Source organism: Chiloscyllium punctatum, chromosome 23 (genome assembly GCF_047496795.1).
Source record: "Chiloscyllium punctatum isolate Juve2018m chromosome 23, sChiPun1.3, whole genome shotgun sequence".
NCBI lineage: Eukaryota > Metazoa > Chordata > Chondrichthyes > Orectolobiformes > Hemiscylliidae > Chiloscyllium > Chiloscyllium punctatum.
Genome location: NC_092761.1, coordinates 66,816,380 through 66,833,492, shown reverse-complemented (window position 1 = coordinate 66,833,492; position 17,113 = coordinate 66,816,380). Strand labels below are relative to the sequence as shown.

At 41.5% G+C, this 17,113-nt stretch overlaps 1 protein-coding gene across 6 annotated transcripts in view; it reads right to left on the bottom strand.

Moving 5' to 3' along the window:
* opcml (opioid binding protein/cell adhesion molecule-like) overlaps nt 1-17,113 on the bottom strand; it is a 2,217,520-nt gene that overhangs the window by 566,754 nt on the left and 1,633,653 nt on the right. For all 6 annotated transcript variants that reach the window (XM_072593129.1, XM_072593128.1, XM_072593130.1 and 3 more), the window contains one exon: nt 10,823-11,055. In XM_072593129.1, the coding sequence (XP_072449230.1) occupies nt 10,823-11,055 (233 nt within the window). The remainder of the gene's footprint in view (nt 1-10,822; nt 11,056-17,113) is intronic.

The following is a 17,113-nucleotide window of genomic DNA, read 5'->3' as shown; positions in this document are numbered from 1 at the left end:
TCAGAGCTGAAAATGTGTTGCTGGAAAAGCGCAGCAGGTCAGGCAGCATCCAAGGAACAGGAGAATCGACGTTTCGGGCATCAGAAGGGCTCCAGGAGTTTGGAGTCATGTTGCGGTTGTACAGGACACTGGTTAGGCTGCTGTTGGAATATTGCGTGGAATTCTGGTCTCCTTCCTATCGGAAACATGTTGTGAAACTTGAAAGGGTTCAGAAAAGGTTTACAAGGATGTTGCCAGGGTTGGAGGATTTGAACTATAGGGAGAGGCTGAACAGGCTGGGGCTGTTTTCTCTGGAGCGTCGGAGGCTGAGGGGTGACTCTATAGAGGTTTACAAAATTATGAGGGGCATGGATAGGATCAATAGGCAAAGTCTTTTCCCTGGGGTTGGGGAGTCCAGAACTAGAGGCCATAGGTTTAGGATGAGAGGGGAAAGATATAATAGAGACCTAAGGGGCAACTTTTTCACATAGAGTGTGGTACGTGTGTGGAATGAGCTGCCAGAGGAAGTGGTGGAGGCTGGTACAATTGCAACATTTAAAAGGCATTTGGATGGGTATATGAATAGGAGGGGTTTGGGGGGTTATGGGCCGGGTGTTGGCAGATGGGACTAGATTGGGTTGGGATATCTGGTCAGCATGGACGGGTTGGACTGAAGCATCTGTTTCCATGCTGTACATCTCTAGGACTCTATGACTTAATTCCTTCCGTTATCTCATTGCAGGAAAAACTGGCTCAGCCCCACAGAAGGATCAAACACACCCTTGACTGTGCCAGCACCCGCTGACTGACTGGAGCTACCGTTGACCCTCATAAAAACTGTTTCCCTTTGATTCTCCTACATGGCCATTTCTTTGAAGTGGCAATAGGCACTAAAGGGATATTGATACACGCTATACATACAGATATTCCTCTCTTCATTCGCTATTGAGAATTTCACCTCGCCATTCAACAATTGCTTGGTCAAAGGGACTCGTCCTAGTTGTATCCCAACTTTCTGGTCTGGGAAGATTTCACCTGGCATTAACAGTTTCAGATGGTGTGAACTTTGCTTTTCACTTTCTCTTCAGCTTCTGGACAACTTGCTGACAAATTTCACTATTTTCTGTTTCTTTCTTCTGGATTTCTAGCAAATGCAGTGTTTTACTTTTAGATTAGCAATGTTAATTGGTTTGATTTCTGGATTCACATGAGAATGTTCACTTAATGATCTGAAATGAAAGTGGGAGTCACATTTCTCATTCGGTCAGAGAAGAGGAATGTTTGATAGTGCAACTGTGCCACAGTGATAGTGTCCCTACCTCTAAGCCAGACAGTCTGGTCTAAGTCCCATTTGCTCTCAAAGTGTGTAATAAGTTCTTTGAATGGGTTTGACCATAAAGTATCTCAAAGCAATGCCTGAGACACTTGAAGGACCACAATTTGTGGAAACAATGATGATACACTCAATTGTTGTGGAAATGTTGTGGAAAAAGAGGAGTTAATCATTCTCAGATTTCAGCAGATTCAAAAAAAAATTAATCAACATTACTCGATCAATTATTTCTTTTAAACAAAATCAAAATCATATTAGCCGAGTCTACGGTTGACAGAGTCTGGTATTATGAAGGAATTAAATTTATAATGGTGGACTTACATTCATAAGCTCAATACTGTCTCATCTGCATTCTCTTGTTTAAATTGGCTCCTGTAAGTTCTCAGAATAACTTCTCTTTATTCACAATGAACCTAACATTGCTTTCAGAACTTGCTGTTTGAATAAATATTCAACAGCCAAATGAAAAATACAAGGAAAACATGGCCAATTAACCATAATCATTTGTAATAATTTAACTTCAAATCAATATATTTCATTGATGTTTCATTGACTCAATCTCTCCTGAATACGTAGGATTTGCTACAAATTTGCCTGAGCTATATTTTACCTTATAAATGAAGATATGCAACCCATCCTTTAAGATTCTGGTGGTGAACAACTAATCCAGTAATATTTTCGAAAGTAACTCAGCTCTAGAAATGACACAGGAACATGAGGAGGTGCACAGCTTTGAAGCAGCAATAAATTCAATGTAGAAAGTTATTTATTTACAGGGGTGGTCTACAGAAGTTGAAATCAGGGATAGAGGGAAGAATACTTGAAAGGAAGCTAATACATCCTCAATTAAATGGCAAGCACACTCCCACGCCAGTTATTGTCCAATTCACATAAAGTCAATGTCATGTGATTTCTCATGGCATGGTGCGAGGTCAGGATCCACATCTATCCCTATCTTTGGGGTCCTATCCCCAGTATGGAAATTCTTGCTCGTTCTCTCACTCTGCGCTGAAATTCTTGCATCACTTAAAATCCAATACAGTGGCAGGATTTACATCTGGCAATTAATCACTGGGCTACTCAGCTTCTACGGGCCTAAGCTTATGTTTTTATTTTGTCCAAGTCCACGTTTTGTTGAGTTTGTGAGGATATTTTGCCATGATGTCACCGTACCCCGCCAAATTTGCTGAATGAATTAGCTACCCCACCCCATTATATCTTTCATGCCTGATTTCCATCCCATCTTACCACATGCCCTTCCCCCATCAATTCACCACTCTGTGGTTATCTGTCCAAAGACCAGCAACCCTTGTGCACATGCAATCTTTGAAAAGCTGCTGGGCACCCGTAAGAGCATGGACACCCCTCACTGGTAATATCATGCCATGGTAACCACAAGACCTTGCTCCTCATGGGACCAAGCTGGCATGGCTAACACTCCCTCACTAATACAGCCCCGTTCTCTTAGTTTCATCACCATTTAAGCCGCACACATTATATTTCCCTGACTGGATCCTATCTGAATACCCTCCAGTCAGTGCCACCTTGACTCAGTGTCCACTGGAGATCCCATCCTGTCATTGTCCAAAAGGGAAACGTCACATACAGTAATCAGACAATTTCAAACACAAATGTGAACTTCTATTTATAGAAGGGAGAAGGTAACAGAAAAAAAAAGCCAACAAAGGCTGAAAAATGCAAACCAGGTTTCAGCAACATGACCAAAAAATGCAACAATCACTGAATGTGTGCTGCACTCAATTCTCTGTCATAACTGATGTCAATGAGATTCTGTCTGGCTTGTACTACCCATTTGCAACTGAGATCGATCATGCAAAAAAGATGGCTTCCTCCTCCCTGTGTTCATCCTCCTCCTCCTCCTCCTCAGTAGACTACTCTCATTTTCTAAGTTGCTCTGAATCCTGCACATTGTCTGCTCCAGTTGGGCAGAGTACACACACAACACACCAGGGTGTTTCAGCATGCTATAACTGGACCTTACTAGAGGGTCCACCGAGACCAGTCCAAGCAGTGGAAACATATTTTCAACAGTCTCACTGTGTGCTCCTGGTTGAAGCAGGAATGGAATTAAACCTGAGTTCCACATCAGTCAGGGAGTTGTGCAATACTGTCATCAGCCAACGTCTCAGAGGGCAGCAATTGTCCCCCCCCAGTTACCTGGAGGAAAAGGCACTTCCAAAGCAAAATATGTACAAGCGTGCTCTGGAATGTATGAGTCACGACAACTGCCATTGGGCACGCAGCTCTTGCGAGTGATAATGTTGACCACAGATCACCTGAACATTAATGAAAAGGAACCCCTTCTTGAATTCCTTCATGTTGTGATTCGGTCTTCTCAGGGCAACATCTGTACAGATGATGGCACCTTGCATCTTGAGGAAGCCAGCGACATTTTTGAATCCAATCCCAATTATAATACTGACCTGCTTTGGGGGAATAAAATGAACTAATGCAAACTCACTCAGATGGTATCGGTCACTATCCTGAAGTATTTACAGCTGAGAGATCCCAAACAAGTCACCCATCACTCCTTGTAAGCTGTCAGCCACATTTCAGTTCTGTGCTGCAGGGACCTTTTCAGTCATTGGGAGAGGATAGCCTCCCGCTCCTGTAGCCTGTGATGCAATTATTGAAAATCCAATGGAGCTGTACTTTTCAAATGGCTGCTTCATGTTTGTGGGCAGCACGGTGGCACAGTGGTGAGCACTGCTGCCTCACAGCGCCAGAGATCCGGGTTCAATTCCTGCCTCAGGCGACTCTCTGTGTGGAGTTTGCACGTTCTCCCCGTGTCTGCGTGTGTTTCCTCTGGGTGCTCCGGTTTCCTCCCACACTCCAAAGATGTGCTGGTCAGGTGAATTGGCCATGCTAAATTGCCCGTAGTGTTTGTAAGGTGTAGACATAGGGGTATGGGTGGGTTGCGCTTCGGTGGGTGCAGTGTGGACTTGTTGGGCCGAAGGGCCTGTTTCCACACTGTAAGTAATCTAATCTAATCTAATCAATGTTATGGTGTCCAGCAAATGTGAATCCCATGCTTTCACCCATCAAATTGACATTCTACCCACTATGGGTATAGTTTCACCCATTTTCTTGAAGCAATTTGCATCTGGAGAAAGGGAAGTTACAGCAGGAAACATAGTTGTCGTGCACACTACCAACCCTATGCCTCACTTGGTTGCTTCCAACCCCAGACAGAGCCTGGATGTCCCTATTACCTCAGAGTACTCTGACAAAGCATTTTGACCCATCCTCACCCAGCGTACAGCCAACACACTGAGATTCACCCATAAATGTCCTTGCTACCTGATGAACCCTGGCCTAACACTTTCAGGATTCCCGCCCTGCTTCTTTATGCTCCCCCTGTGAGGGTCACAGTCAATAACACCCCTCCTGCAACCTAACATGTCCTCTGATGCTGCACCAAATTTCACTCATTTTATTTGAGATTCCCCTTTATACTTCTGCTTTCCATCCCCCCCCCCACCCTATCCACCTCCTATCACCAGCCTCTAGTGTCCCACCTCTTCTCTCACTCTCCCTGTCCTTCCAAGCCCTTCACCAGAGTAATTCTGGAAGCTCAATGGACAGATACCCAGGACTGCGCTCACCCCAGAGGTTTGACTAACTCTGACAAACACCCTCTGGACATGATTGAGAGGACACCTGACTGCTGTGTGTGAAACTCCCCAAATAGCCATATATAATTCTCCTGACCTCTTCTGCAAGCCTTAAAGACTGACTGCTGAAAACTGTCCAGTGGGTCCTAGGACAGACCCCCTGGCTGTGAGCAGTAAAAGGGGACAACTGATTCTGTTGAAGCCCCTGTGCCCTTGGCTGATGGTATCAGGGCCCACTGACTACCAATGACCCTCCTTGACTGGACTGAGGGCAATGACAAGCCAGCTTCTGACATGGCAATTTGGTGTAATGAACGTGTGTTTGCCAAGGGGGTAGCTGGCACAGGCTGTAGGCATTAGATTGTTGTCTCACAGTGCTGTTTACCATGATGTAACAGTCCATACCTCCAAACCCCACTCCTTGCCACCCCAGACCATTCAGGCAAGCATGATGAGCAGCCTATCTGTGCATTAGTGAAGACTGTAGCTCTGGCTGCAACTCCAACAGGCATAGCAAGCCAAGGCAAGGCTTTACATGGATGGTGTGAGCATGCAAGTTGGTGCAAATTGAGCTAGTGCTCAGACAGCTAACATGCAGTCCTGAGATGAAGCATTATAGAGCTGGGCACCTGTCCCTGCTTGTGAAGTATCCCTGCTACACCCTTCTAAATGCTAATAGCTGGCACGCCCCACAATGCAAGGCTGTGTGTCTTAAGTGGCCTGTTACAGTATCAGAGAAGTGACATGATGGCCGTGATGGATTGGCTGATGTTGGATGCCAATGTCTATGGATTAAGAGTCCATGTGGCTGGTGCTCTGAGATGTTGTTGCCCAAATGTTGTCCAATTATGGAGGCTGTTCAGATCAAACAATGAGCTGGATCCATCAAGTACAGTCTTTGGTTTCCTTATGGAGTTTTCCTGATGGCTAGCTTGTTTGGCAAGTTTGGTAAAATGGGAGATTGAATATGAATGAGGAGAGTTGTGGATTGACAAGACATAAACAAGTGTTAATTCCTGTCAATTGGCATCTTGCCACTGCCTTGTGTGTATCTCACCACACCACTTGTGAAAAGCATAAAAGGTAAACTGAGATGATCTTGACATTGAGGGAGGTCTCTTTGCACTTGTTGAAAGTGAGGACTGCGGATGCTGGCGATCAGAGTCAAGAATGGTGCTGGAAAAGCACAGTAGGTCAGGCAGTGTCCAAGGAGCGGAAGAATTGATGTCCTTCATCAGGAAGGTACTCTCTGCACCTGTCACCTAGTTTTGTCACACATTGCTCATGTCACTCTCACCCCTACAAGATTATACTTTATTTGTGTCCATATTACAGAATAGTCGGAAACAAATTTCAAGAATTAGAGTATTCTATTTCTCAGCAACATGCAAATATTGAGTGATTACTTCAGTCTTCAGCCTGTGACGGAGACAGCAGGTTCAAAATGTACTGCCCAGTTAGCTACGAGTGACCAGCACATAAGGCTGTCAGAGGTTTAATCTCAAGATTTGTCTAAATCAATAGCCATCAGCAGTTTGAAATTAAGCCCAGATTAGACACTGATTTTATTTTTTTTGTGATATAAGCACTCAATGTCATAGTCTGATGCCTTCAGAAAGCCAGACAGGAATTGTCTGAGCAGATTAACCCAGGGCCAATACTGATCTCACCACAAAATGAATTAATCCTATCGTTACTAGTCCATGTCATGCAAACAATTTTAGTGAGATGGTTAAGAATGGATCATTCCAAATCTTCACAAATAATTTCAGAACATTTTAAGCTGGGAGCAAATAATTTTCAATGACAACGAACTAACTGAAGGATTCAAACAATGCCACACAAAGAGCAAAACTCAAGTGATTGAAAGTTCAATTTTTGATTATAAAATTTGGCTCACCTTTGTTAATATTAAACATATATTGTTCAAATTCTTTGACTATGCTTTTATTAATGTGGCTTATGTATCATTAGTGGTCGAAAGTCAATTTTTAGACTGTTAGTACACACTACAACTCCTACCTGATGAGATTCGCACAAGTTGATCACAGTGTGGGCCTGTCCAATGAGTCATTCCTGGGAGCCTTAATGCAGTTTGAATCCAATCAGACATTTAACTGCCTATCATTGGCTTTCCAGGACCTTCGATGTGAAGGTCACATTTCTAGGAGCTGCTGGTCAATACAGGCTCAGAGCGAACAGTGTCATTGGGAGTGGAGGCCACTGCCAGTCCTGTCAAAGGTTGGGAGGATAAACAAACACAAGATCCCTGGAATTCACTAAGTTTTGAGGGAGAGGAGGGGTCTCCTCAAGGTAACTCATGCAAATTCTTATGAAGTTGGGTCAGCTTAATGGTGGTGTTAGTGTGGATAAGTTAAACCTTATTTTACCACTTAAGAGTCTCACTTGGCATGGATTTGAAGATATTTGACCTCCCCTACCCTGGAATTAATCCGATGGAATTGGGAAACCAACAGACTCTCCAAATCACACCTTCTCACCCGATTAAACGACACCCCCAACCCCCGGTCCCTCCCCCACCATTTCCCACCCCAGTCCTGGAATGGAAAGGAATACTAAGTTCTGCATCAATGATTGAGAACTGCAACATTTTTGCTTTACTGAAAGGTTCTGTCAAATAGTTTATTTGAATATCAAGATTTTGTTTTCGAGAACCACTTCTCCCTCAATTCAGACTGCAAGCTGAATTATATGTTTAAATTTTAACAAGATAAGGAGCGCATTTTGTACATAACAGAATTCCTTCACGTCTAACAATACCAAATTTAGGCAAAAACTGTCCAGAGTCAACATACCTTTTTCCTGCACTGCAGATTGCCACTATAGACAACGAGGGATAGGCAATAAATGCTGGTCAAGTCAGTGATGCCTACACCTTGTAAATGGAAAAAATGCCCTGTGTTTTGAGAAAATTCATACCAGTGCCCAAACTGGAATTATAGAATCCAGACAGTGAATACAGGCCATTCAGCCCATCAAATCCATGCCAGCCCACTGGAGAGCATCCCACCCAGAACCCTTCCCCTCCCCCCCTCACCGTATCCTTGTAACTGTGCATGCACCATGGCTAATCCACCTAGTCTGCACATCCTTGGACACTACAAGCAATTCAGCATGACCAATCCAACTAACCTGCACATCTTTGGACTGTGGGAGGAAACTAGAGCACTCGCAGGAAACCCACAAGGTGTGAGGAGAATGTACAAATTCCACACAGACAGTTGTCCAAGCGTGGAGTCGAACCCAAGTCCTGTGTGGCAGCAGTGCTAACCACTGAACTCCCATGCCATCTATGAATGATAGCTTGATCTCCCTATTGCTGTTAGCAACAGGATTGTGAAGTGATTACCTGTCCAAAGGAATTGAGACTTAGAAATAAGTTGATTTTGTCCTAAGCTCCGTTTGTCACCACCAGCTTGACCAACTGTCCAGTATTTTAACAAAATCTCCCTTTTCTCCATTATTTCTTAGAGTGCATTGGAGACTGAGCCTGGATTTCTCCTCTTGCTTCTACCTCTGCTTTTTTTTCATGAAGATGCATCTTTACTTCTGTTGTATGGTCAGCAGCACATCCCCACCTCCATCCGATGTGCTTTTATGGTCACCCAGGTTACAATAGGTTTCCAGCAAATGATAAAAGCTGCAAGTTTGAGCCTTTACCAACATACCATCCTAATTCCCCAGTGTAGGATCTGATGCTCTGATTATCTTGTTTAAACAGCCTGTCTCCAGGAATTCTAACAAAGTTTGTATCTTTGGAACACCCCATGGGAACATCATTTGAACAAGACTTGTGTATTTCAAAAAGGTCACATTGGCAGACAAATATGCTTTTCCATTCAAGGTAAATCTTACAGCATACAGTCCCAAATTCCTTGAATAAAGCCTCTCCTGAGCTAACAAGTGGTGCTGCAGCTAAAATGTCTGGATTGCAGTTGAAGTTCCTTTGCTTACAATGACCACAGTGGGGCTTCTGTGCTAACATTACAGATCAGAATGTGACAGTCCAGCACATTGAAGACCCACTGCTATTGGATCCAGGACTAATAACTACAATGGATCATTGGTTCTTTCTGAACTGTCTTTCAACTCATTAAACTATCTGCCAGAGTAGACTCTCAGAATTGGAATCAAGACACAAATATATTAAGTTGAGGAAACAATAGAGAAGCAAAGTTATTACTTCTGGATGGAAGCCAAATGCTATGGGCTAAATAACTGTGCTAAAAATTTGTTCAATTATGTAAATTTATACTTTATTCCCTTAATTAATATGATGCTCCCAGAAGAAACACCCTAAATATCACAATCTGTGGCACAAGTAGAACCTTTTATCTCTATTTCCAGCTGTGCTCCTCTACCAAGTTATTATAATATGGCTAAATTGTCAGCTATCAATTTCAATGTTGAATTTATTAGATCTTATTGATAGATCCCTCCCTCTCCTACAATTTTCTGCAGTCTTCACAAATTTCTCAACTCACTGTAATGTACTGAGATATGGAACATAGAATTTTTTCAATCTGCTAAAATTAGCATCAAAATAAAATATCAGAAAAAAATGTGAAGAATAAAAAGGAAAGAAAAACACTAGGAAGGTCATGCTTTTATATCCAAGCTGTCTGGATCTAAACATGTCTCAATTGGATTCCAACAAATGAACTTTAGTCACTGTTCTAAGTCAGAAAATAAGGACTACAATGCTCGTAAAAGAAACTGGTTAAACTATCTGCCAGAGTAGATATCTGCCAGCTCTCTACATTTCGATGTCTCAATGCAAATTCATGTCATCCCAATACATGCACCTCTAAGGTACTGTGAAACGTATACCATAGCAGTTCTCAAGCCCTCCTGGAAAAAAAAGTTTCGTGACTAGTCTAGGAGAAATAAGAAAAACTTTTACAGAGTGTATTCTGGTGTTAAAACATATTCTTCCTTTTTCTCTTCTGAAAGGTTACATATCCAAAGGATTAGAGAACCCTTCTGATCTTTTCTAGGTGACCAGTCTTCATGCCCAAACCAAGACAATGTCAGACAGCTAGCTGTACAACAATGACAGGATGAAAGCCAAACTTGACCTCGACCTTACATAACATGATATATATGCAGTTCCGAAAGGATCAACGATAAACAGTCAGGACAGAAGTCTCAATTTAGAATTTAGTTTTCCCATTTCTAGCCATAGATTTATGTGATTATCTGCAATATACTAGCCACTGCCACGGTTGACATAAAATTATGCATCATGTTCTCTTGCAACTTTGCAGCATATGAAGTCTCAACTTTGAATATTTCTGCATCATCTTACACTGTCTTAGAATGATGTGGGTTTCCAAGACAGAGCAGTACATATTATCTTGTTCCAAGGTAATAAACTGCTCATAACAAAAACAAAAGACATCATGATATGTATATCTATACCAGGAAACCTTAAAATCCTCATTCACTTCTGGTACATTCCAAACCTGCAAGGTTACTTCACTTCTTAGCAAAAAAACTTTTTCAAACTGCATTACTCTGAAATAAAAAATCCAAATTGCACATGGTAATCGTCATGTAAGTAATTAGCATTAAAAATTGTTTGAAATTAAATGCTCAGGGCAGAAAAAAAAAGATTTGCAAGGAAATAATAGCTTTATTACACTATTAAAATTAGTTCACAATTCAAGCTAATGGTTATGTGAATCCTTTTGAAAAGGAATAATGCCGAATTACTGAACCAAATTTAGAAGTCTTTTTAATTTTTTTGAATCAGATAATTACTATTATCTTTTCTTAAAATTTTAATTCAGCACCATTTTTTCTTCCAACTCAGTTGGACAAACTGTTAGGAATAAGCATAATCTGACCTTACCTTGTACAATTATGTGTACCCTTGATGTCCTGGGATGATTATGAGTTTGAACTGAGCAAGTGTATGGGCCTTCATCATACACGTCTACACCCACTATCTGAATGCTGTATTCTGTTTTGCTGTTAGTCACGATAACCACCCGAGGGTCGAGTGACCATTTATCCTTCCCAGCGTAGAGTATGCTTGAGCGATTCAACCATGCCACACGTGTCACTCCACTGTCAATAGAGCACCTGAAATTAGATCAAAAAAGAAAAACAAACATCAGAATATTGAAGACATATGAGCAATTAAAATAAAACATCATTTACGATGTCTTGTCATTTCCTTAATAATCACTGTGATAACTTGTGCAACTTTATCTTGGAGCAATATATTGTTGTATTTAGGTTCTGAGGATTCTTAAGTAATGGTGAAATGCATCCACACAAATCACTTTCAGCCAGTAGAGATCTACTGATGTTGAGCAATGTTTTTGAATAATGGTCGGAAAGTATATGATTAATAAGTGCTAGATTTATTCCAGTCAGGCAGAATCTGTGGAAAGAACAAATTGTGCATTTGGAAACAGGGGTTAGTTAAATATTTGAAATATCTCAGCCTGAGATATTTGGAAGCATAATGAAAGGAATGAAAGACACAGAGAACATGCACAATGCCGAGGTAGTATAGGAAGAAGCAGGTGAAAATAAAAACAATAATGTGAAAAATGTGGAGTGTGCAATTTTATGATCCAGTTAGTTGTACACATAGGATTCACATGCAGAACTATGTGGGACAGACAGCCCAGAAATGGCACCACTGTCCAACCAGTTAATGCTGTTTTTTCCCCCCGTTCATCCAGCGGATATGGGTTTCACTGGCTCGGACTGCATTATTGCCATTGATAATTGTCTTTGAGGAGGTGGTGGTGAGCTGTCTGCTTGAACTGCTTCAGTCCATTTGGTCTAAGTGCACCCACAGTGCTGATAGGGAGGAAGTTGCAAAACTTTGACTCAACAGCAGTTACGGAATGACAACACAGTTCAAGTACTAATTTCAAGTCAGTAAATGGTTTGGAGGACAGCTGGCAGGTGGTGGTACTCTCATGTACCTGCTGCCCTTGTCCTTCTAGATGGTCATGGCCATTAACTTGGAAGGTGCTGTCTCAGGATCCTTAGTGAATTTTTACAGTGCATCTTGTACATGGTAACACTGCTATTCGTGTATGCAGGTGGTGGAGCGAGTTAACATCATTCGGTGTGCCCTGTCGATGGTGGACAGACTTTGGAGAGTTATTCATAGATGAGTTACTCACTGCAAGATTCTTAGCCTCTGGCTTGCTCCTTGCAATTTCTGGTCAATAGTACCCAAAGGAAGTTGACAGTATGGGATTCAGCAGTGATCTTGCAATTAGCTGTCGAGGGACAATGGTTAGATTTTCTCTTGTTAGAGATGGCCATTGCCTGGCACTTGTGTGACACAAATCTTACTTGCCACACAAAGGATAAATCACTTTCAGCCAGTGGAGATCTATTATGTTGAGCAATGTTTTTGAATACTGGTCAGCTTGTCAGCTCAAACTTGGATATTCCTAGGTTGGTTTGCATTTTCTGATGGATTGTTTTGTTATCGGAGGAGTCAGAAATGATGCTGAACTTAGTGCAAATAGCAGCGAACATTCTGACGATAACCTATTGATGGAAGGAAAATTAATCGACAAAATAACTGTAGATGATGTCTGAAGTCATATCCTGGAGCTGAGATGATGACAGTCAATAACTGCAATGATCTTACTCCTTGCCATGTATAATTGCTACCAGCAGAGGGTGCTCCCTCAATTTTGATTGACTCCAATTTTGCTTGGCCTCCTTGATACAACACTTGGTTAATTGTGACCTTGATGTCAAGGGCTGTCACTCTCTCCTCACCTCTGAAATTTAGTTCTTTTGTTGATGTTTGACTGTAATGAGGTCAAGACCTGAGTTGGCCTGGGATCCCATACTAGGGTCAAACAACAACTCACAACTGAGAAAATGCTGCTTGAAAGCACAACATAAAACCCCTTCTATTATTTTATTGATGATCGAGAGTAGGTGAGGCTGTGTTTGTTTTCTTTTTGTCCACCAGGACATAACTGGTCATTTTTCTACATTACTGGCAGCTGGTAGTACTTTAGCTGTAAAGGAACAGAATGTCTAGATGTGTGGAAGGTTCTGTAGCACAAGTCTTCAGTATATTGCTGATGCTGATGTTCCACTTGGGGATTCTCCCAACATTCCTCAATGAAATCTAATAACATGGCGATCTATTTCTGTTTCAGCAGTTTTGGGTCCCTAATCTAAGGAAGGATGTGTTGCATTGGAGGGTATCCAGAAGAGGTTTACAAGAAGGATCCTGGGAATGAAGGACTTGTGAGAAGGGGAACAGTTGAGGACTCTGTGGTTTTATTCAATGGAGTTCAGATAGATGAGGAGGAATCTGATTAAAACTTACTGATTACTGAGAGGCCTGGACAGAGGGGACGTAGAGAAGATGTTTCCAATAATAGGAGAGACTACGACCTGACAGCACAGCCTTATAGAGAAGAGATGACCCTTTAGAACTGAGATGAGGAGGAATTTCTTCAGCCACAGGGTTTTAATCAGTGGAATTCATTGCTGCAGAAGGTGGTGGAGGCCAAGTTATTGAGTGCATTTAAGTCAGAGATAGATTCTCAATTGGTAAGGGGATCAAGGGTTATGGGGAGAAGGCATATTCAGAAAAATATCAGCTATGATCGGGCTGAATATGAGCGGGCTGAATGACTTAATTCTGCTCCTATATCTTATGGTCTTATGGAGTCAAATGTTTCTCGAGCTTCCCCTTCAATATAAGTATGATGTAATGTGTCAACAACTGAGTTCATTATTATTTAAAAAACATGCTCACGATGAAACATGTCTGACTTTAGTTCAAACTCTTGGAGGAATTGTAAAGCTCACTTTAAAGACAAAGCATTATGTTTGTTCATATCAATTCACATGAATCTGAGTGAATAATTAAACTCACTGGATTTTGTACAGTCATGTAAAATGGGTGACAGAGAATAAGCTATCCGTATTACACTTCCCTGATTGATATTTCCATTGGGCTCAATGGGTGACCGGATGATGTTTATGAAAGATGGTCATATGATTAGATTAGATTACATTACATTACATTACATTACAGTGTGGAAACAGGCCCTTCGGCCCAACAAGTCCACACCGACCCGCCGAAGCGCAACCCGCCCATACCCCTACATTTACCCCTTACCTAACACTACAGGTAATTTAGCATGGCCAATTCACCTGCCCTGCACATCTTTGGACTGTGGGAGGAAACCGGAGAACCCGGAGGAAACCCACGCAGACACGGGGAGAACGTGCAAACTCCACACAGTCAGTCGCCTGAGGCGGGAATTGAACCTGGGTCTCTGGCGCTGTGAGGCAGCAGTGCTAACCACTATGCCACCGTGCCACATGTGCCATCGTGCCACCGTGCCATATGTATATATTGATACATTACAGCCTGTTTGACCACCTCCTCTGAAAACAATGAAAAAGCAGGCACACTGCCTTTAGTGGGTAATGCCATGATGCCTGAAAGCCCAGTTTTGGTGCTGGACATTCTTTGTTCCAGCTGGGAAAACAGAATTTAAAAACATGCCTCTCGTCTTCACCCTCTGCACATTCCTTATGCCCTATCCATAACAACCAAATCCATCCATCTGTCCACCGAAAGGATTTAAATACCTTGCTAGGTTGATAGTTAAATTAAAAGTACCAACTTTTTTGCATGTATTCAAGTCTACTGTTAATAATCCTAAAAGTAATCTGAACTTCCCAAAGTTTTCCTGAACATCTCGAAAAGGGATATAACCACTTCGAAGAGCTCCAGCAGGTTTTTTCCTTCCCTTTTAAAATGTAAAGCCCACAAATCATGTTTTGACCATCCTATGTCCATTTCACAGATAAGCAAACTGCAACCCACCCGCATTCCCCTGGCACACACCCCCACCACCACATCCTCAATGAAAATTACTGTTGTTAGCTGCAGAAGCAAGACATCCAGAATTGGATCTCCAACACTATCATGACTAATGCAGAGACCTTCTCAACCTTTGCAAACTTTCAGGCCAATGGGACCAATGTAGAAGAACTATCATTGCCTTGGACATAAAACACAATGTTGATTTTCTGCATTAGTCCAAATTAGTTTTTTTGGATTAAGATAGAAACTTTGAGACCTTATACTTTTGAAAGCATAAGGACCCATGAAAAAATATAAAAGCGGTTGGCATTAATAGTCACATATAGGTCCCAGAGACTGCCAAATTACACTGCAAACTTCAGCAAATGTTCAGTTGTCTTCTCATAACAGAAGATGTCTCAGTCTATGTTCTTCACAATCCACATGATGAAGCCTTCAAAACGATTTTCCCCTGTTTTAATTGCCTGCAATTGCGAGTTCATGTTAGACCACCAGATATATAAAAAAAACTTGATTACTAAACTGCATTAAGAAGATACCGACTGTTTTCACAATGAAATGAGGACCAAGTGATCCACATCCTTAATCAACAAAAATCAATTGCATTTTTTTTTGCAACAAAAACATGTTTCAGTGGAAAAAAAAGCTCCTATTAATTTAATCTTCTATTCATCCATTAAACCTTGTCCCTAAAGAAATGCAGGATTTCAGCCACTATAGCTTTTGCTGAATATTTACCTAATTCAAAGCCACCAAGGAATTCATTTCCCACAACCAACCATCCACAAATATAATTCCATTCTCAATTATATCTTTAAAGCCATCAGGCATTGCCACAATATAATCTGCTGCTTTAAACTGTTTTCTATGTTCCTCACTAAAAACACCTGCTCGATTGGCCATGACTATTCCTTGCTTACGTCATTGAGCTATTTCTAACCTAATCCCCATATGATTAGAATGCCTTGTTCTCTTGGCAACTTTTTTAACAAAAATAATTTAGTTCAATATATGACTGCGCCAGAATCATACAGTGCAAATGGAGGCCATTCAGTTCCTCACAACTGTACCAGCTTTTTGAATGATCTATCCTATTTTTACCACAGTTCTGTTCTTTCCAATGAGACTGCAAATTTCTCCTCTTCAAAACACACCCAACATGAACATATTTTTTGCTTCTTTTTTTGTCAGTTGCCTGATTAACTATTTCATGATAATTTTCGTCCATAAATGCAGGAGGATATAATCTTCTGCCCCATAAAATATTTGAAGGAAAGTTTACCCTCTTGCCCCTGTCAGGTTAAGAGTGGTTAGAATGACATAAAGTTTCACATTATTGCCTATTGATTTTTTTTATTGCAAACTGCTCTAATTTTATTATTCCTTTTAATTATATCTCTGGATCAGAACTGTGCTTAGTCTTGTTTAGCAAAGAGTTGTGGTAACATTGCCTGTTTTGCAGCTACTGTAGAAAGTCAGCAACTTAAACTGGTCCAGGAATTGCTGGATAGGTTTTTACCCAAGGATTTGTTACAAAGTTGCAATCTCTCACGAGCTGTGAATCAGTTGCTTAACGACTTTCCCCGTCCTACCGTTAGTCTCTTAAACAGACACCAACTAATTGTCATCCCCCACTTTTAAGATTTGGTTTGTTATGAACCAGGCTAGACGCCCCCCCCCAAAGCATTTCAAGAAAGTAGCCGGACCCAAACTATGCGAGTTGTTTTAAGTAGGTGTATGGTGGAAATTCCAGAAGGGATGCAGCTGTCCCAACGACACAGGTTCAAACAAAACAGGATTTATTTGCAATATTACCGAATGAAACATAAACAAAAGAGAACAGAATATGGACTAACTTAACTGGTCCAGAAACCCAACAGATTATCCCAACTTAATAATGTTGCTCCAACTAATTTCAACAATCCCCATAAACACACGGTCTTATAGGAGAGAGAGAGAGAGAGATGCAGCATGGAACACCTTCTTCCATGAAGCTGTTTCTTTGACCAACAGCCTCAAAAAACTGATGAGCAGATTTGAACCCAAACCAAACCAGACCAGAGAAAAGCTGAGCTGGGACAATTGGCCACTCTCCTTTAATTGTACAAGTGTTTTTTAAAAAAAACTTGGAGGTCTTTTGCCTGAGGTCTGTTAGCAAATTGACCCTAAAATCCTCCAAACTAGATACCCCAGAACGACTGCTCTGAAAAAAAATCTAAAGACGACATAACCTTGTCAAAGGAGCAATATCATCACAGGCTGCATTAGCTTTCCGAAAAGGATATAGTCCAACAGGTT